We start from the raw sequence: 21,455 nt of genomic DNA on the forward strand, positions 1-21,455 counted from the left end.
TACAGCACCCAGTGTCAAGTCTAGTGAGGTGAGCGCGTTCTACTACTTTTTTCACTTGTTACGCGGCTCCCTCTATTATATACTTTTTTATGCCCACAAGGGCGAATTGTTCTGTCCTTTTCGGCCTCTACAAAATGGCTGCCGGCAAGACCTTCGCATTTTCCAATGAGGACTCTACACGGATTTGCGGTCTGTTTCCCCCTTCAGAGACTGGCTCCCATACTACAAGAGGGAGCCTCGCCATGTCCAGTTCTCTGTTGCGCCTGAGACAGAGAGAGACTCGTTCCTTATTGCACGGCACCACACTGTCACAGTACTGGAAGGACAGCATCATTCCTAGAGGTTTGCGTATCATTAAGGAACCCACATTGGGTCGAGAGAACCCTGCTTTTTGTGATACTTGGTGTACTATTCTGAATAAGTGTTCCTTAGATCTGATGCTTTTAATTATCGAAAATGAAAGCACAAAGCTCGACAGTTTACGCAAGGAGATCACTGTACTGGAGGTTGACATGTGTGAGTCGATCCCCACAGAGGAACTGCAGGCCATTAAGGAGGCTTGTGCAGCAAAATTTGTACAATATAAACGTGACATTGAGCAACATAAACAGGCTAAACGCCGGAGAGACACGCAGGACTATGAATCCAATAGGGTTTACCCTTGGCTTTCACAGATTTTCATACACACACGTATGCGCAGGCAAGCACACCAGGCTGGGGCTCGGCCCTATCCTGGCTCTTCCTCCTCTGCTCGGAGCTCAGATGAGACACAACCAGGACCTGAAAGGTTCGGCCCTTACACGAGGAGCCGGAAGGTTTTTCAGCCAGGCTCCTCTCCTCCCCTACCAGGGAGAGGAGGCACAGGAAGACCCGACGAGGCAAGAGAGCTTCCAACCCGAAGACGCAGGGGGAGGTGGCAAACATAGTCAACATTTCAGAGGTAGACCTCATGACTCCCAATGTAAACTACTGTCAAAAGGACTTTCTTTTGTACCATCTCGTAAGGTGAACGGTTTCACTACAAAGGTTAAATTGTTTAAGTTTTTTAGGAACATTAAGCTTAAAGCTTTTTATTCTAGAGATGTCGACAAAAATATTGTTTATTCTACTCCTGGAAGCAGTGCTGCCAGAAGTCAGTTCATTGGACACGGCTGATAGACCATTTAAAACACTGTTCAAGCCTCGTAGCACGTTCACTCCACAGATTAATCATGCATCAGTTGACACATTTTGTAGACTAGTTGAGGATGAAGTTATGCTTCTATGTGAGAAAAGTTATGAAACTAGATTATTCCCTAATCTGCTTGAGTCAGAGAGACTAGCACTTAAGGAATTGATGCAGTTAGATAATCTGGTGTACAGAAAACGATTCATAAATAGGCCGAACAATGACAACGTTCTAGAATATTCCAGTAAAAGGCGATTATCATGCAAACGAGTGATTTTCAAAATGCTAGAAAACTGAAATGAAGCGATAAAAAAACAATCTGCTACGACAATGTTGACTGGAAAATGAGTCTTTGATAAGCGACGGGGAGATTAGACACATAGCCATAATTTAAAACATCGATTAGGCGATATTAACGTTAACATTGAAGTGGCCCTGGGCATTCAAGGAGGTAAAAAGGAATTAAGCTTGGGCAATCAAAGTGTTAAGGAGGATGATATTTCTGAGAAGGAATTTAAGTTCATGGTGAATGATAACCTAGTAAGACCTATTATTTACACTTTGCCCAAAATTCACAAGGATCTTCATAACCCACCAGGTCGACCTATTGTGGCTGGTATCGGGTCACTTACAGAACCTATCTCAAAATTTGTTGACTCACACCTTAAAGAATTGGCTGCAGCACAACCTGGTTATTTAAAGGACACTACCGACTTTCTAAGTAAGCTGTATGTGCAGTATAGAAGCTACCGATATTTTGTGTACTATGGATGTTTCTAGTTTATATCCTAGCATCCCACATATTGATGTATTGAATATTGAAGTGCATGTAGATATTATTTGGATCAGAGAATAGAGCTACATCCCTCTACTGAGGCATTAATATCATTGACTCAGGAAGTCCTTAATAAGAATTATCTTCGTTTTCAGGATCAATATTATTTACAGAAAAGAGGCCTAGCTATGGGCAGCCCGGTAGCGGTTAATATGGCCAACTGTTTTATGTCGAAGTTTGAGTCTGAATGTATTTTCAATAATAATCCATATGTTGGACACATTAAAGCCTATTGGAGGTATATTGATGATTTATTTTTTGTATGGTCAGGCACTAAAGAGGCTCTGGAAGAGTTCCACTTGTTTCTCAACTCTCAGAGAGAAACTATTAAGTTTACTATGAATTATGATGTATTCCTCTATGTATTGGTGAAAAAGAGAGACAATATTGTCCATACCGAAGTTTTCAAAAAAGAGACTGATCGAAATTCGTTTCTCCATTATAGCAGTTATCACCCACCAGAGCTCAAGAGGAGCCTTCCATTTAGTCAGATTTTGAGATATAAACGTATCTGTAATACAGATGACATTTTTGATACACAAGCCAAGGAGCTTTGTCAGAACTTTAGATCTAGAGGATATAGTGAGGCCCTTATTGAGAATTCTCTTATTAAAACTAAACAGATAAACAGACAATCCATTTTTACACATAAAGACAAAGTAAAAAGCAACTCAGTAGCATTGGTGTCCACCTTCAGCCCTATTTCTAGAGATATGCGTGATATTGTGAACAAATACTGGTACATTTTAAAGTCAGATCCTAAGATCGGAGGTGTGTTCCAGGAACCACCCAAATACTTCTACAAACGGCAACCTAACTTAAGGGACCAGTTAGTTAAAACAGATTTTCCCAAAAGATTTACCCATTTTATGGCTAATATTCCAAATGGCAATTTTCCATGTTTGTCTTATACCCAATGTCATGGCATGATTAAAGAGACATTTTATTTACAACCAAGTACTAGGAGTATCGCTGTTAGAGGCCGGATTACCTGTCATTCTGATTTTGTGGTTTACTTGCTTAAATGTCCTTGCAACCTTTACTATGTTGGAAAAACAAGAAGACGTTTTAAAAATAGAATTTCTGAGCGCAAATGTTCTATAAGAAGAAATTACGAGAAGTCTTCAGTTGCAAGGCACTTTAATAAGTTAGGACATGATATTTCTGGCTTAAAATACATGGGTATAGAGCAGGTCTTGAGACCACCAAGAGGCGGCGACAGAGACAGGCTCTTGCTACAAAGGGAATGCTTTTATATTCATTATCTGGATTGTTTAGAGCCTAGAGGCCTCAATGAGGAAAATGTTTTGACCTGTTTCATTTGATTATTTCATTTCATTCGATTGTTTATTATTTATTTTCATTTATCATTCTTTATATTTATAATTGAAAGATGGCTTATATGGGTCATGAGTTTAAGATGTAGGCCTACTCTGTATAAAATATATATAAATATATATAGATATATACCTTTGTGATTTACTTGTTTTTTTTTTTATTTACACGCTTCTTTTTGATTTACATATTCTGAAAAGGTTGTGCTTGTAAGTGGTATTTTGTACTTTTTTGTAGATCTCTTGTGGGAATGTGTTGTCACTTCCTATGTTGTCACTTCCTGTTTGTCTTGTATATACTAGGGTCACTTACCCTTCATGCTTCATGCAAGCCATTCTGAAGAAGGTGTGTTCACACCGAAACGTCATGATTACAGGCTGCCAATACATTTTGAAAAACCTGGAGTGCGTGCCTGGACATTGTTTCACTATTTTTATGTATGATATTATTAGAGGTTACAGCACCCAGTGTCAAGTCTAGTGAGGTGAGCGCGTTCTACTACTTTTTTCACTTGTTTTGGTTGTACAATGTACATATATTCCTTAAACGCTTATATTCATTCCAATCAACAGAGTCCTTTGTCAATCTACATTTCCCCCAGGCTTTATCTGTTCAAAGAGACTTCCAAGATCACCATTAATCCAAAGTAAATGTCTACCCTTAACCTTAATTGTTGTCCAGGGGGCATGTTGGTCTATAACACAATTAATAAACTCTGTCAAAGAAGTCCCATGCATCCTCAAAAAAGGTATTAGTCCCAATTTATGGCAGTTAAATCTTGAATGAAATGTTCAGTATTAATATTTTTTACATTTGTCTCAAAACCCAGATGCATCTTGGCGGAAGATGAGGTACTTTAACCCTTTCACTACCACACACTACCAAAGGGTTAACCCTTTCACTGTGACAATACAGAAGGTTAACACTTTCACTACCACAATACAGAAGGTTAACCCTTTCACTGTCACACGACAAAGGGTTAACCCTTTCACAACCACAATACAGAAGGTTAACCTTTCACTACCACAATACAGAAGGTTAACCCTTTCACTGTCACACGACAAAGGGTTAACCCTTTCACAACCACAATACATAAGGTTAACCCTTTCACTACCACACTACAGATGGTTAACCGTCTGTAGTGTGGTAGTGAAAGGGTTAATCTTCCAAATACCGAAAATAATGCAATGGCCACTGAAACAGTCAGATAATACCCCAGAATTATTTTTTTATCCACTTTTTCTCCTTCTTTTTCAGTTTTTCTCCCATCCCAATTTAGTCATGCCAATGGACCTATCTCAAACCCTGCCCTCTTTACTTGATCCTCCAATCACAAGTGTTTGTTTGTCCGAGGTAAGTGACACTTGTGATTGGAGGATCAAGAAAAGAGGGCAGGGTTTGAGATAGGTCTATTCCCCCCTCGCCTGTCTTGATCGTTGCTCGCATGTGCCCCCCACTGGTCGGTCGTAGGGAGGGTTGAAGAATCTATCGCATGTCCCCTCTGATACATGCAGAGTCAGCCAGCCACTTCTTTTCACCTGCCAGCACGGACTCTCATTGGTGAGGTGTAACGTGTGGAAGGTCACACTACCCTCGACATCTCCTGTCCTTGCTGTGTAGGCGCCCCTGACCGACCTGTAGGAGTCGCTGTTTTTTACAACGACGAGATTACCACCCATCGACCCCCGGCCCAAGCCGGAGGCAACGCTGACAGCCGGATTCGATACCGGTGTCTCACGCGTTGGTGACGAGCGCTTAGACCGCTGCGCCACCCAGCCGCCCATTATACCCCAGAATTAATAATTATATGGGGATGGATAAAAAGTTGTGATGACTTACTTAGACCTGAGTTTCTCTTGGATGGTGTGGTAGGCTCCCCTCTTGAATGTGGCACAGCTGTGCCTGCCAGCAGGAGAGAAATAACACAGGAGTTTTAATCATTTACTTTACACTTTACTATTGTGATCTATTGGACATGAAGAAGGCAGGCTGGAGATACTCAATTCAAAGTACAAAGAAGGAAAGATCGAGGTGCAGGCTCAACATTATGCAAATTATTTTTAATCACATTCCATCTGTAAGTCACACTCTTCAAGACATACACTACAAGTTTAGATGGTGAATAAATTAGTAGGTATTTTCTTATTCCAGTGTGTATATTACTGTAAAATGATGTAAATCTGGTGTATGGTGATAATGATGTCAGTCCTTGTATGAAAGGCTCAGGCAATAAGTGCATTTTAGATTGGAAATAAGTCTTCAGCCCAATAAATGACTATGGTTTGTAAACTAGGGCTGCGCCCTCATAATGATTAGGTCACTTTCGTCTTAGTTGACCAAGGTCCATTAGTCCTTTTCTATTCTTTCTTCCATCCTGAATGAGTCATTTCCTGAAGAACGATAACATAGCTGGTAAACGCAACGTGTGAAGAGGTCTTTCTGCACGACTGCATCATGTGGGAAACATAATTGTACAGATTTGTTGATTCAAGTCGACAACGGTTTCCCGACCTTGTGCGGTGATTGATTGATTGAACATTTTATTAACAGATTGCAGAATGGGTACAATACAGTACGGCTCAATACACACAATTGTTAAGGGGATGCAGACCAGAGAAAGACTTTCGTCTTGTTTACATCAGGGTCCCCCATTTTCAATTCATAATGCATTTTAAGGGTGCAACTTGTTCGGTGCAATCCATTCTTTGTGGATCCCGCTCTAACACTCATAGCCATGCTGATTTGGCAAAAATGACATCCAGACGTTTTAATTTTCACCCTTTCACTACCACACACTACAGAAGGTTAACCTGTTCATCAAAGTGCCGAGTGCTACAGTGTAGGTTAGTATTAGGACATCATTGATGTCTCTATTCAACAGTCATCATTGAATAGAGAGACACCGTTATTCCCTTTTTCATAGACTGTGGCTATTCCTCCCGGCGGCCGACTCAGTAGTCCTCCTAGTAGCCTGTTTACCTTTACAGGTGACGGCCACGTCCTCGTAGTGGTAGCAGTTGTGGACCCCCCAGCCCAGACTGCCACACTGGCCCAGCTCCGTCTCCACGCCCCTGCAGTCCACGTTGTCCAGCAGGATGGGCCCGGAGCCCTGGCCGAACCGGGAGCTGCTGCCCACCGCCTCGGCCAGGCCGCAGTCCAGCTGCCGGCACACCACGTTGGCGTCCACCATGTCCCAGTCGTCGTCGCACACCGTGCCCCACGTGTCGTTGTGGCGCACCTCCACGCGCCCCTCGCACCTGGTGCGGCCGTTCACCAGTTGCACTGGTTTGGGGATGAATTTGTTAAAAGTCAAACTCTGAAATTTTAAGATTTGGTTAAATTCAAAACTGCACAATTCATGCTTAAAGTAACACAAAATATAGTCCCGGGCAACATACAAAAAATCTTCATGGGCAGAGATGGGGGTTATAATCTAAGAGGGGAATTGAATTTAAAACAACCTATTGTCCGTACTACTCTCAAAAGCAAGTGCATCTCAGTTTGTGGTTATCCATTTGGAATGGCCTTGATGTAGCAATAAAAACAAGTACTATTGAAATGTTTAAATGCAGATATAAACAGGAATTCTTGGACAAGTATAAGTTAGAGGAGCTTGAAAATAATGTGAACTAGTATTTTTGTAATTATTTATTTATCTTTTGCTGTAGTGGATAGGTATATTATAATTTTTTTATTATATTTTTGTTTCTTTTCCAATCCCTCCCGGTGTTCTTACCTAAATAATTTTTTCAAATGTTAGACAAAACTATTTCTACTTTTATCTGGGCGGGCAAGAGTCCAAGGGCACACAGAGCGCTTCTCCAGAAAAACAAAAGTGAAGGTGGTCTTGCACTGCCCAACCTTCTACACTACTACTGGGCAGCAAACCTTCAGAGAATTCAAAAATGGTACAATTTCCCTAATCTCAACTGGTGTATAATGGAGAGCCACTCTGCATGTCCGTCATCTTTGATGGCGCTTGTCTGTGCCCCCCTGACCTCTCGTTGTCCTGATCACATAAAAAACCCGGTAGTACTTTCCACACTGAAAATCTGGAACCAGTTTAGAAAACACTTTAGGCTTAAGACAGCTTCCCCGCACAGCCCCATCTGCAACAATCACCTATTTAAACCTTCCAGCTCAGATACAGCTTTTAACCTATGGAGAGAGAGAGGTTTGACCCGTTTTTTTAGACTTATATCTAGAGGGCTCATTTGCCTCTTTCGAAGATCTCCAAGCTAAGTTTAACTTACCCCATTCTCACCTATTCCGTTATGTTCAGGCCCGCGACTACGCTCGTACCCACCTTGTACCTTTTCCTGAGTCCCCAACAGGCTCAGTGATTAACAAGATACTCTCTCTTCCCAAGGCACAAGGCGAGATCTCGACTCTATATGATCTCATATCATCACTGGAAGTGTTCTCGCTTGCAGGAGTTAGAGGTAAATGGGAAGCGGAGCTTGAGCTTGACCTGGCTGATGGACAGTGGGACGAGGCAGTCTTTACGGTCAATAATACATCATCGTGTGCTTGTCTAAGTCTAATTCAGTTCAAGATCTTGCACAGGGTCCATTTGACAAAAGCTAGACTTAGCAACCTTTTTCCAGACACGATCTGTGACAGGTGTGGCCTGTCACCTGCCAATCGCACCCATATGTTCTTCTCCTGCCCCAAGCTGGCTGAGTTCTGGTCTTGTTTTTTCGACACGCTAGGCAAAGCCCTAAACATCAACCTAGAGCCATGCCCCTTGGTAGCCATCGTTGGGGTGCCCCTCACACCTGCTGGTTTCTCCAGGAAGGAACTAGACGTTGTAGCCTTCGCCTCACTCATAGCCCGTAGACCAGGGGTGGGCAATTATTTTTCCCGGGGGGCCGAATGAGCAACTGAAAATATGTTGGGGGGCCGGGCCAAAATTCCAAACTCAATTATGCATAATATAAATTTTATTTCTATATAAAAAGCAGTAAATGGCATTGTTTTGACCCCTGGTAAGAGTGTATGTTATTATTTGGCAATTAAAAGGTGAGGTTAGCTTTCAAAAATATAATTAATTCAAATAGAATTTATTTCCAAAATGATAAACAAAATGTGAAACATTAATAACAAAGGGCATTTTGAGTTTCATATACTATTGAAACAAGGATTTTCTTAGCTTTCTAAAGACATCACATCATCTTATAGCAAAAATAAACAAGACATGTCACTGAACTGTGTAAAGAAAAGTGTCCCCGTTTTGTAGCCTTTTTTACTTTACATGCCTATATTAAACATTTAATGTTTTCAGAACTGTGCAAAAAAAAGAAAAGAAAATATCAAGTGTCCCATTTCACTTGTTATATTTCCACATTTTAGTGTTCTTCAGTTCTTTTTTTTTCATTCAGTGTGAGAAATCCAGTCTCTGTTGAGCTTTAACAAGTCCATCAAAGTCAGGTTGCATGTCTGAGGTGGAGATGCGAAGCACAGCTGCCAGATGTTCATCAGTGAGAGAGGATCTGTACCTGGACTTGGTAAACGTCATGACTGAGAATGTCTGTTCACATATGTAGGTGGATCCAAAGAGAACCAACATCTTCTGAGCATGTCTCCTAAGCGTATACTGTGCGTGTGAACGTTGACATGAAAAAAAAAAAGTAAAAAAAAAAAAAAAAAAAATATATTAAAAAATAATATTTTTTTTTATTTATTTTTTTATTTTTTTTTATTATCATGTAATCTTTCGCGGGCCGGTCAGAATCATCCCGCGGGCCGGATCTGGCCCGCGGGCCGTACAATGCCCAGGTCTGCCGTAGACGTATCCTCCTGCACTGGAAAAGCCCAAGCCCACCGTCCACCACCTCCTGGCTCAAGGACTTGATGTCATATCTTTCATCAGAAAAGGTAAAGTACTCTCTCTAAGAGGCTCAATTGCCAATTTTTACGATAGATGGCAACCTCTAATCACATTCATAAACACTATCACATCCCTTGACCCTGACTGATCCTAAAGAAATATTGATCCTAAAGAAATACTCCTTCTCTGAGGTGAGCACTTTAGATACTCTGTTGTAAACTCCGCCCCACTGTATATTTTATCCTGGTTATTTATTATTATTATCACTATTATTATTTTTATTTTATTTTATTTATTTGCTTTCTTTTTGCCTGTTTTCGATCCTGTCCGTGTTTCGTCATGTCCCATAAAAGCAAAAAAGAATCATGGTGATATGTTATATATTGATAATCAACCTTTGCTTCTCTGTACCACCTATGTTTCACCAATAAAAGATATATAAAAAAAGTATATTATTTTTTGATATTGATAGATAACTTATTATATATTAATATGATATTGTAAGGAAGGGGCAGGACCAGATAAGCTTTGCTTCTTACTGTCCATTCTCGAACAAAACCATTTGTCTTGAGCTATGTTTACAATTGCTTCCATGTCTAGGAAGATATATTTTATTTTATTTGTATTTTATTTTATTTTTATTTTTTTTTCAAGTTTGTGCGTTTATGGTTGTTCGAGATAAATAAAGATCAAATCAAATCAAATGCGGAGAGAGAGAGAGAGAGAGAGACCTGTGAGAGGCCACATTTCCTTTGAAAACATCATGAAATACGATCCTTGATCGGGGATCTCTGAGAAAGATCACGTTTTCATTTCAACGGGGAGATAAGAGAGAAGATGTGTCGTCGTGCCAACATTTCTCATGCTTTACTCTGTAAAGTTAGAGCCTCTTTGGTTCCCGGCTTGTCGTGCACTTGCCACGAAACAGCCAAACGGAAATTAATAAATCAAAGCCCAACAAAGGCACATAAAAGACCCACTGTTTCAGGAACATCACGGTCGCATGTGTTACTGTCTGGAGAATAATGAGATGAGGAGACTAGATTAACATTAGCTCTGAACATAATGATAGTTGATAGCGAGAAGAATCCTTTTGGAATGGGTCTAATCCTTTCAAATTTAAGGAACCAAATAAGCCATGTGACTCCTTGGATCAGAGAGAGAGAGAGAGAGAGAGAGAGAGAGAGAGAGAGAGAGAGAGAGAGAGAGAGAGAGAGAGAGAGAGAGAGAGAGAGAGAGAGAGAGAGCATAGCATATAAGTAATTGAGGGGATTAGGGAAATGGAGAGCTGTGGAAGTGACCTTGTTTAGAAAAGCCCCAGGCACACACCGCTCTCTCTTCCTCTGTCCCAGACACTTGGCCGGCTGCTGAGAATTGCCTTGGATGTAGGTGTGTTTTTGCTGGACATGGGTGTCTGTGCAGGAGGTGTGTGATAGAGGTGGTAATAGCTGGCAGGGACACCATCGCATGCCTACCTTGAGAATGTGTCTTGTTGGAGGCCTGCACGCTATTGGCTGAAACTGGAAGGAGGGGGGAGTCTGAGGGAGAGGGAGAGAGAGAGAGAGAGAGAGAGAGAGAGAGAGAGAGAGAGAGAGAGAGAGAGAGAGAGAGAGAGAGAGAGACAGACTTTGGTCAAATTATTTGTTGAAAGGAGGTTCTTGGCCCTCCCTCCATGGTTACTGTACTCTATATCTACTATATCTATTTTCCTGTAACCCTAGACCCAGCTTGAAACGCAACAGGAAGCCTATTTAGCCCATGTAGCGCAGCCGCAAGGCAGTCATAACAGAAATATGTTTGCACATTCCTGTGAGAACATTTTGAGTTGTTATTTTGAGAGCAAATGACCAGGTAACCATACAGATTCTGATCATTAAAATAACGCCATGGGTGTGATTCAATCTCCAATACAGTTTTACTTTGAATCAAAGTATTATTTATTTTGTATCTACTTTTTCTCCCCCTTTTTCTGTGATTTTTCTCCCATCCCAATTTCCTCTCGTGCCAATTCTCCCTCCCCTGTCCTGATCGTTGCTCGCATGTGCCCCCCACTGGCCGGTCGTAGGGAGGATAGAAGCCTTGCATCACATGTCCCCTCCGATATATGTGGAGGCAGCCAGTCACATCTTTTCACCTGCCAGCGCGGACTCTCATTGGTGAGGAGTAACGTGTGGGAGGCTCACACTGCCCCCGCCATTTTCCTGTCTTTGCTGTGCAGGCGCCCTGACCGACCTGTAGGAGTCGCTGTTTACAACGACCAGACTACCACCCTTCGACTCCCCTCCCGATGGCTCTGCAAAATGAGCTAGTATGACGGCCGGCCCAAGCCGGAGGCAATGCTGACAGCCGGATTCGAGACCGGTGTCTCTTGCGTTGGTGACAAGCACAGTGTCCGCTGCGCCACCCAGCCGCCCGAATCAAAGTATTCTATGCTTTTGTGTCGATTATGTTTTTTGCTGGACCTGTCCGTTTCCGGCCTAGTTCACTCTATGCCACTCAGACTGATAGATTGACGTAGTGAGCTGCGTTGGGTACAATGTTTAAAGGTCTCCTCCACACATAAATGAGTCAACTCCTCTTGGAGGCATGACTTTGACTATACAGCACGTTATTTGTGCAGAACTTGTCTCCAGAGTGCCCTTTTTTCATTCTTCCACTGGAGGGTGAGAGCTTCTCTGTACTTCCTCAAAATCTGAGCCACTTGTGTGACGCAAAGGGATGCAAACCACACGTGTCATCCAGGAACAGCTAACATGAAATGCTAACGTGAACCTTTTATAAGTTGATACATCTAGTGATATAAGCATGAAAACATTATATTTGAAGCAAATCCCTTGGTTATAACAAGGTTGTGTGAGCTAAGAAGTGTTGTATTTGGGTGAAACACATGTTTGGTGAATTGTTTAGGTGTAAAAGAGAAAGTTTGAGGGGGTGCTGGCTGCTGTGTGCTATATTGGTGTGGAACACCAGACCAATTGATCTATCTCAAACCCCACCCTCTTTTCTTAATTCCTCCAATCACAACTGTTGCTTTCCTCTCTTTCCTCTGAGGTTATCACGTGGGCTCCTCCCGTCACAGATTCCATTGAGTTAGCTCCACAACACCTCCAGAAGGTTCAACAATAGAGCTTGTCCCAGGTCTGCCCCTTCTACTACCCCCAGTCCAAGCAGCACCACCAAGATACACCACCATACACTACTATGCTATGCTCAGCCTTCCAACAAAAGTCATCTATGCTTAACAAACCCATCTGTCCCTCACCAGCCACACCCAGGATTTCACCCTAAATATTGATGGTACCATTGTCACCCCCTCCACTCACGTCCGTAACCTTGGCATCATCCTGGACTCCACCCTTTCTTTCCTCCCCCATGTGAACCACATAACCAAATCTGCCTTCTATCACCTCCGGAACGTTGCTCGTCTTCGCCCCTCCCTATCACTCTCCGCTGCTGAAACACTGGTTCATGCATTCATATCATCAAGACTAGATTACTGCAACAGCATCCTCTACGGCTCACCAAACACTATTCTCAATAAACTCCAATATGTCCAAAACTGCCGAATGCTCACCTCCACCCGTCGCTCTGATCACATCACCCCTGTCCTCCACGACCTCCACTGGCTTCCAATCAAATACAGGATACATTTTACAATACTACTCATCACATTTAAAGCCCTCAACAACCTTGCCCCTCCCTACCTGTCCGACCTCCTCCACCGTCACACGCCCACCCGTCGCCTTAGGTCTGCAGATGCCAACCTCCTAACACCTCCCACGACCAAGCTCCGGACCTGGGGCGACAGGGCCTTTGCTGCTGCTGCCCCCTCCCTCTGGAATGCCCTCCCCAGCCATATCCGTGATGCAAACACCCTGACATCTTTTAAATCAGCCCTCAAAACCCACCTTTTCAATCTTGCTTTTGACCTCTAATTCTGTCGGTTTTATTTTATTTTGTCATGTATTATTTTTGTTCTGTTTTGTTCTGTTTTTTTGTTTTGCCATAGTTTGTCTCTCCTGCCCATGTGAAGCGTCTTTGAGCACCTGGAAAAGCGCTATATAAAATAGATGTATTATTATTATTATTATTATTATTATTATTATTATTATTATTATTATTATTATTATTATTATTATTATTATTATTATTATTATTATTATTATTATTATTATTATTATTATTATTATTATTATTATTATTATTATTATTATTATTATTATTATTATTATTATCTGTCCCTAAAATTAATTATTGGGTAACTCTAGGGCTAGGACCGAGGCCGGCAGTAGCTACAGTATGGCCAGGGGTGGGCTCAGCCCAAGTGTTCAGCCAATGAAAAAATAGCACAGAAAATACCAGTACTAGTTCTAACTTCTGGTCATGAATGCAATTGTGGTCCTGAAAGCCAACATGCTAACAGTACTGTTCTCCAAATGAGAGCGGGTGCTAGTGTAATTGTGGTGCTGAAAGGACAGCGCCAACATGCTAACAGTACTGTTCTCCAAATGAGAGCGGGTGCTAGTGTAATTGTGGTGATGAAAGGACAGTGCCAACATGCTAACAGTACTGTTCTGAGAGAGGGTGCTAGTGTAATTGTGGTGATGAAAGGACAGTGCCAACATGCTAACAGTACTGTTCTCCAAATGAGAGAGGGTGCTAGTGTAATTGTGGTGCTGAAAGGAGAGCGCAGACACTGAGAGAGGGTGCAATGTGTGTAAGAGCAATAGGTTGTTTGCAGATGACATCACGTCACTGTGCAGCTGTGACGCAAACTGCAGCTGGTGGTCAGGCAGTGATCACGGTACTGCAACACACACGGAAAAAACATAATTTTCTTGCTGGCTGTAATTAAACTCCATCTGCCTCTTGACCAGGGGTGTAAAGTACTTGAGTAATTGTACTTGAGTAATTGTACAATACTTAAGTACTGTTTTTGGGGATTTGTACTTTACTCGAGTATTATTATGTTTGTGTACTTGTACTTTTACTCCTTACATTTAAAATGCAGACCTACAAAGTACAAATCTCACAGGTCCAACAATTTGAATTAGTATATTTGTTTCTCTGGCCGAACTAACATTAACGTTATTAATCCTGTGGCCGCACTTTATTTAAAAACAGCCAATCAAATCCCCATCAATGGAAAATGAACCCGCCCATACCCTTGCTGATTGGTCCTTGTGCAAGACTAGAAAGCGGGGATCTTTGATTAAACACCTGCTATCAGAAGAATAGACGGTCAGAACAAAAGTTTTTACTTTTACTTTTTAATACTTAAGTGCATTTAAAAGTAGAAACTTTTTTACTTTTACTCAAGTGTGTTTTTAGCCAGATACTCTGACTTTTACTTGAGTATGATTTTGAGACGGTACCCATACTTTCACTTAAGTATAATTTCTGGGTGGGCGGCTACGTGGTGCAGTGAGCAAGGCGCTCGCAACGAATGCTAGAGACTGGGCTCGAACAGGATGCCTCCTGTTCGAGCCCCGCTCTCCACATTGCTTTCAGTTTAGCTGGTTGTCCACAGTAATACACATTGGCCGTATTACGGGGAGGGAAACTGAAGGGTGGGGATCGGGCGTTGTGGACAGCGACTCCTACAGGTCGGTTGGTGCGCCTGCGCAGTAGAATCAAGAAGCGACGGGGGCGGGGCCCCTCCAAAGCCCAGACCCCCGACGCTGAAAGATCGAGCCGCGCAGGTGAAAAGATGCGACGGCTGTTACCTCGAGTATCGGAGGGGACTCGTGCTACAGTATGTACTGTATGACTTAGTCCACATTGCAGCCGGCTTGTGGGAGGCAAGAAACAACGTTCGAAAACAGGGGAGGGTTGAATTGGACGATATGAAAATTGGGATGGGAGAAACATAGAAAATGGGAGAAAAAGTGGATAAAAAAAAAAAAAAAAAATCTGGGTACTTTTTACACCCCTGCTCTTGACTTTACCAAAACGTTATACTGTCATCATATGTGTGGTGGCAATGAGCCAAAGTGCATCGTTGGTGTAAAGCCGAGCCCGTTCATCATCCAGCCTCCAAAGATGATATGCCAGTGAGTGGTATTGACCGCAGACCCAGGCATCTCACCGGGCCTTGAGAGTGGTTAGCTTAGTAACGTTAAGTAAACCACCCTAACTTAACGTTGAGAGTAGGAATGGGCGCGAGTAATGTTTTCCCAGATTGAGTAGCCTACTTGCATGAATTACTAGTGCTTGAGTAAATGTTTAGGGGACTCGTTTTTTATAACGCATCATAACTCTTTCACTACCACACTACCAAAGGGTTAACCCATTCTCTGCGACAATACAGAAGGTTAACCCTTTCACTGCCACACGACAAAGGGTTAACACTTTCACTACCACACTACAGAAGGTTAACCGTTTCACTACCACACTACAGAAGGTTAACCCTTTCACTACCACGCTACAGACGGTTAACCTTTCACTACCACACTACAGACGGTTAACCCTTTCATTACCACACTACAGATGGTTAACCTTTCACTACCACTACAGACGGTTAACTCTTTCACTACCACACTACAGACGGTTAACCCTTTCACTTCCACACTACAGACGGTTAACCTTTCACTACCACACTGCAGAAGGTTAACCCTTTCACTACGTGTGGTAGTGAAAGGGTTAACCTTCTGTAGTGTGGTAGTTAAAGTGCATGCCAGCAGCAATAACGAGATAGGAGTAAGGCATAAATAACATTAATATAAACAGGGGGGTGTAAAAGATAATTATAATTGCACTATCCCTTAATGTTGTGTGTGCGTGGGGGGGGGGGGGGGGGGGGGGTGCAAGGGAGACTGTTGTTTTAAAATTTAGCTGAGTTTAGTGCACATATGGCCCTGGGATTAAAATTAAACTTCAGTCTGTTTGTCCGGGTGGGCATGACGCTGAAACGCCTGCCCGAGCGCAGCCGTACAAAGTGTTTGTTGCCCGGGTGGTGTGGGTCCTTTAGTATTTTCACTGCTTTTCCAAGGCAGCGGGAGCCGTATAGTCCCTCCAGTGAGGGGAGGGGGCAGCCGATAATCTTCGGGGCCGAGTTGACGACCCTCTGGAGCGCCCTCCTCTCTGCGGCTGTGCAGCTGAGGAACCACACATTGATGCAGTAGGTGAGGATGCTTTCCACGGAGCAGCAGTAAAAAGACACAAGCAGGTCTTGTCTGAGGTGGTAGTTTCTCAGTACTCTCAGGAAGTAGAGTCTCTGCTGTGCCTTTTTCACTATCGCCGTGGTGTTGGTTCTCCAGGTCAGGTCATCCTCCAGGTGGACACCCAGGAACTTGATGACCGAGACTCTCTCCACACATCCCCCGTCGATGTACAGGGGCTGTATGTCGGTCTTCTTCCTCCTGTAGTCCACGATCATCTCCTGGGTCTTTAGCTTATTCAGCTGTAGGTCGTTATCTTTGCACAGGGCTAACAGCTGCTCTACTTCATCGCGGTACGCGGTCTTGTCGCCTTTTGTGATGCAGCCCACCACGGTGGTGTCGTCAGCGAACTTGATGATGGTGTTGCTGGGGTGGACTGCGGTGAAGTCGTGTGTGTAAATAGAGTAGAAAAGGGGACTCAGCATGCAGCCCTGGGGGGATCCAGTGCTGAGGCTGATGGCTGTGGAGGTGTGGGGGCCTATCCTGACCCTCTGGGGGCGGTCAGAGAGGAAGTCCTTGGACCACCGGCAGAGGGGATGGTTTAGTCCAAGATCCATGAGTTTGGGCACTAGTCTGTCAGGCAGGATGGTATTAAATGCAGAGCTAAAGTCCACGAAGACCAGCCGTGCGTAGCCCCCCGCTCTCTCCAGATGGGACAGGGTAGAGTGGAGAGTCGTGGCGATGGCATCCTCCGTGGACCTGTTGGCTCTGTAGGCGAACTGGTGGGGGTCTAGTCCGGGTGGGAGGCTAGAGATGATGTGTCTTTTCAAAGACCTTCATAGGTAGGGAGGTGAGTGCGACTGGGCGGTAGTCGTTCAGGCAACTGATGGAGTTCTTCTTTGGGACTGGGATAATTATGGAGGTTTTCAGGCAGGGTGGGACGATGGTCTGGGACAGGGACTGGTTGAAGATCTTAGTGAAGACCCCTGTCAGCTGGTCAGCGCAGTCTTTCAGCACCCGTCCCACGACCCCGTCCGGCCCCGCCGCTTTCCTAGGGTTCACTCCCTTCAGTGTGCGTCTCACCTCGTGCTCCGTGAGGATGATGCTGCTGAGGGCTGGTGAGTGTGGTGAGGCTGCTTCTGTCGGCACCGCCTCGGGGGTGGCGTTGATGTGCAGTGTGGATGTTTTTGTCGGCCTCGCCTCGAATCGTGCGAAGAAGGAGTTCAGCTCCTCTGCCAGCTGAGGGTCACCCTCGTTGGCTGAGGAGTGGCTGGGTTTGTAGTTGGTCATCTGTTGGACCCCCTGCCATACCTGTCTGGTGTTGTTGCTCTGGAAGCAGTCCTCGATCTTCCCCTTGTAGTCGGTCTTGGACCTCTTGATACCTCGCTTCAGGTTGGCTCTGGCAGTGCTGTATAGCTCCTTATCACCAGACCTGAAGGCAGTGTCCCTCTCTCTGAGCAGATGCTGCACCTCTCCCGTCATCCACGGCTTCGTATTGGGATAGACCCGGATACGTTTGTCCACGGTGACAGAGTCTATGCAGTGCTTGATATATCCCAGCACTGATGAACCTAATCTAATCTAAACTAACTAATGGGGAAAAGCCTTGGTGAAGAGGTGTGTTTTGAGAGCAGTTTTGAAGGTGTCCAGGGTTGGGGCGTTGCAGATTTCAGGGGGGAGAGAGTTCCAGAGGGTAGGGGACGCCACACTGAAGGCTCTGTCACCGAAAGTCCGCAACCTGGTGCGAGGGATGAAGAGGAGACCCAGATCAGAGGATCGTAGGTTCCGGGATGGAGTGTGCTGGTGGAGGAGATCAGACAGGTATTGGGGGGCGAGGGCATGGAGGGACTTTTTATGTTGTGACTTTCTGTTTATACATTTTGTCTCGTAATATTGTCTAAACTAGCACAGTTAGGGCTTTTCCGCGCTTCGTCTCCATCTCATCTCGTCTGCTTTTCACTTCCTGCCCGCTATCTGAATTTTGCGCGTAATCTAAATCACGTGACAAGCTAGGGAAGAATAGCACAGACAATACCAGTATAGTTTCTAACTTCTGATCAATTGTGGTGCTGAAAGGACAGCGCAGACATGCTAATGGTACTGCTTTTCGTAATGGGAGAGGAAGTGAGTGCAATTGTGGTGCTGAAAGGACAGCACCAACACTGGCTGTGATTAAGTGTGGAAAAAGCTAATCCATATCTGATATGGGAAAATTATATCTGGGAAAATAACTTTACATTAAGTGGTTTAAACAGCTTTGAAAACAAAGCTATGATGCTTTAATTACCTCAAATATACCCCATACACAAACACACAAGCTGGAGAGGCATGAGGGCACAATGGCAGGAACTTGCATCTGATCTTGACAACCCAGGGCTCAACAGTGAGAGAAAGGTTAAGTATCAGACAGCACAGCAAAACACAGTACACCCAAATAACTTTTTTGTGCCGACCTCTTATTTCTACCAGCCCACCCAAATATAGCAGGCTATAACCGGCCCTGCCTAGGACAGCACAATTAATATTTGTTATGTATTGATATGGACCGAGTGTATGTGTTCCTTAGCCATTATGTGTTGATGTGGACCGAGTCCGAGTATATGTTCCTTTGTATCCATTATGTATTGATATGGACCGAGTGTATATGTTCCTTTGTATACATTATGTGTTGATGTGGACCGAGTGTATGTGTTCCTTTGTATCCATTATGTATTGATATGGACCGAGTGTATGTGGACCTTTGTATACATTATGTGTTGATGTGGACCGAGTGTATATATTCCTTTGTATACATTATGTGTTGATGTGGACCGAGTGTATATATTCCTTTGTATCCATTATGTGTTGATGTGGACCGAGTGTATATATTCCTTTGTATACATTATGTGTTGATGTGGACCGAGTGTATATATTCCTTTGTATACATTATGTGTTGATATGGACCGAGTGTATATGTTCCTTTGTATACATTATGTGTTGATATGGACCGAGTGTATATATTCCTTTGTATACATTATGTGTTGATATGGACCGAGTGTTTGTGTTCCTTTGTATCCATTATGTGTTGATATGGACCGAGTGTATATATTCCTTTGTATCCATTATGTGTTGATGTGGACCGAGTGTATATGTTCCTTTGTATCCATTATGTGTTGATATGGACCGAGTGTATGTGTTCCTTTGTATACATTATGTGTTGATGTGGACCGAGTGTATGTGTTCCTTTGTATACATTATGTGTTGATGTGGACCGAGTGTATGTGTTCCTTTGTATCCATTATGTGTTGATGTGGACCGAGTGTATGTGTTCCTTTGTATCCGTTATGTGTTGATGTGGACCAAGCTTATATGTTCCTTTGTAATATCTATGTTGTGTTACTGTAACTATGAAGCTGTGTCTTCAACATAATGCATCGAAACCAAATACCACCAGTCGGTTGTGTGGCAATTCAAGTTCTATTATATTCTATTATATTCTGAGTGACCAAACAAATCAAAAACAAATTGGTCCGTGAATAAGACCCCTGACAGAGCCTCTTCATTGATAAACATAGAGGCGATTCAGGATGGAGTACATTGTTGAGTTGTGAATGTTGTGATGCTACACGTTTACCGTAACTCCATGCAAACTCCATGAAGACAACACTCGTAGCCTCTAGCAGGGACTGTAATACGTCCATGGTGTTGGGTTTCAATAACTCACAAAGACAACAGAGCAGCTCTTCTCAACATCACACACCCAATATGGGTCAATTCGTCGATTCCCACGCAGATGCCGGATGATAGTATGTGAGCTATGTGGGTTAAGATGTTTATAGTATCATGTTGAGGTTATTTTCTAATCTGTATCCAGTAGGACGGCACCTTCAGTACAGCATTTGAAACCATTTCCTCTTTCGGAAAATTTGAGTGTTGAGTGCGATTATACTTACTGGATATGGCTCGTCTGCTTATCTTCACATCACCTGAAATCAAGATAAGATAAGATAAGATAAGATAACATATTCCTTTATTGATCCCCTTGGGGAAATTCAGGCATCATAGCAGCATGGGGGAGGGGGGAGGGGAGGTACAGTTACATGGTAAAGGTAATAGTAGAAGACATGATACCGGTCATAAAATTATAGTACAGTAGAAAAGTACAAATAAAAATAGGCAGTGTAAACAATATAACAATATAATTAACTCTGAGTATACGCATATGAGCAAGTAGGCAGTGTAAATCAAGGTGCAGATGAGGGTCTGTATGCCCTATCAGTTACATTTGCATTACAATAAATATAGTTACAATAGACACTATAATCTAACATGTTATATAGCTATCGTGAGCTAATCCAACAACAAAACAAACGGCAACAAGCCTGCAATCTGCACTATAGTAAACATGCTCTAGTTATGTGTACAGTGATCCAGATATGGTCCAAACCAGTGGCATCGATCTCGACTATCACTGCAAAATGTCTGCAGGGCTTTTTTGCAGCCGGCTGCGACTGGTTTAACGCAGACCAGACAGGCCGGGCCAGACGTGACAAAGGCACTCATCTTCTGGGAGTTCCCTCGCAGGTACACCTGCTTCTGCAGCTCCAGTGAGAGGCTTCGCACGCGCGCTGTTTCACAGACACACGAGAAATCATCTCATGTGTCACCTTCACTCTTTTAACCCTTTCACTACCACACTACAGAAGGTTAACCCTTTCACTACAACACTACAGAAGGTTAACCTTTCACTACCACACTACAGACGGTTAACCTTTCACTACCACACTACAGACGGTTAACCTTTCACTACCACACTACAGTCTGTTAACCTTTCACTACCACACTACAGACGGTTAACCTTTCACTACAACACTACAGAAGGTTAACCTTTCACTACCACACTACAGAAGGTTAACCTTTCACTACCACACTACAGAAGGTTAACCTTTCACTACCACACTACAGACGGTTAACCTTTCACTACCACACTACAGACGGTTAACCTTTCACTACCACACTACAGACGGTTAACCTTTCACTACCACACTACAGACGGTTAACCTTTCACTACCACACTACAGACGGTTAACCGTCTGTAGTGTGGTAGTGAAAGGGTTAACCTTCTGTAGTGTGGTTGTGAAAGGGTTAACCCTTTGTCGTGTGGTAGTGAAAGGGTTCAAAGTAGATTTTAACGTTGTTCTGACCACG

The 21,455-nt window shown here is 43.4% G+C and overlaps 1 protein-coding gene across 1 annotated transcript in view; it reads right to left on the reverse strand.

Annotated features, from left to right (window-relative positions):
- LOC311233362 (scavenger receptor cysteine-rich domain-containing group B protein) overlaps window positions 1-17,750 on the reverse strand; it is a gene marked incomplete at both ends in the record, with an annotated part of 61,267 nt that extends 43,517 nt beyond the window's left edge. Inside the window, 4 exons of the mRNA XM_084320338.1 lie at window positions 5,178-5,240; window positions 6,318-6,654; window positions 16,541-17,058; window positions 17,153-17,750. Coding sequence (XP_084176464.1) covers window positions 5,178-5,240; window positions 6,318-6,654; window positions 16,541-17,058; window positions 17,153-17,750 — 1,516 coding nt within the window. The remainder of the gene's footprint in view (window positions 1-5,177; window positions 5,241-6,317; window positions 6,655-16,540; window positions 17,059-17,152) is intronic.
- Between the last annotated feature and the right edge of the window lie 3,705 nt (window positions 17,751-21,455).

This window comes from Notolepis coatsorum (genome assembly GCF_963971535.1).
Source record: "Notolepis coatsorum genome assembly, chromosome: 8".
Lineage (NCBI taxonomy): Eukaryota > Metazoa > Chordata > Actinopteri > Aulopiformes > Paralepididae > Notolepis > Notolepis coatsorum.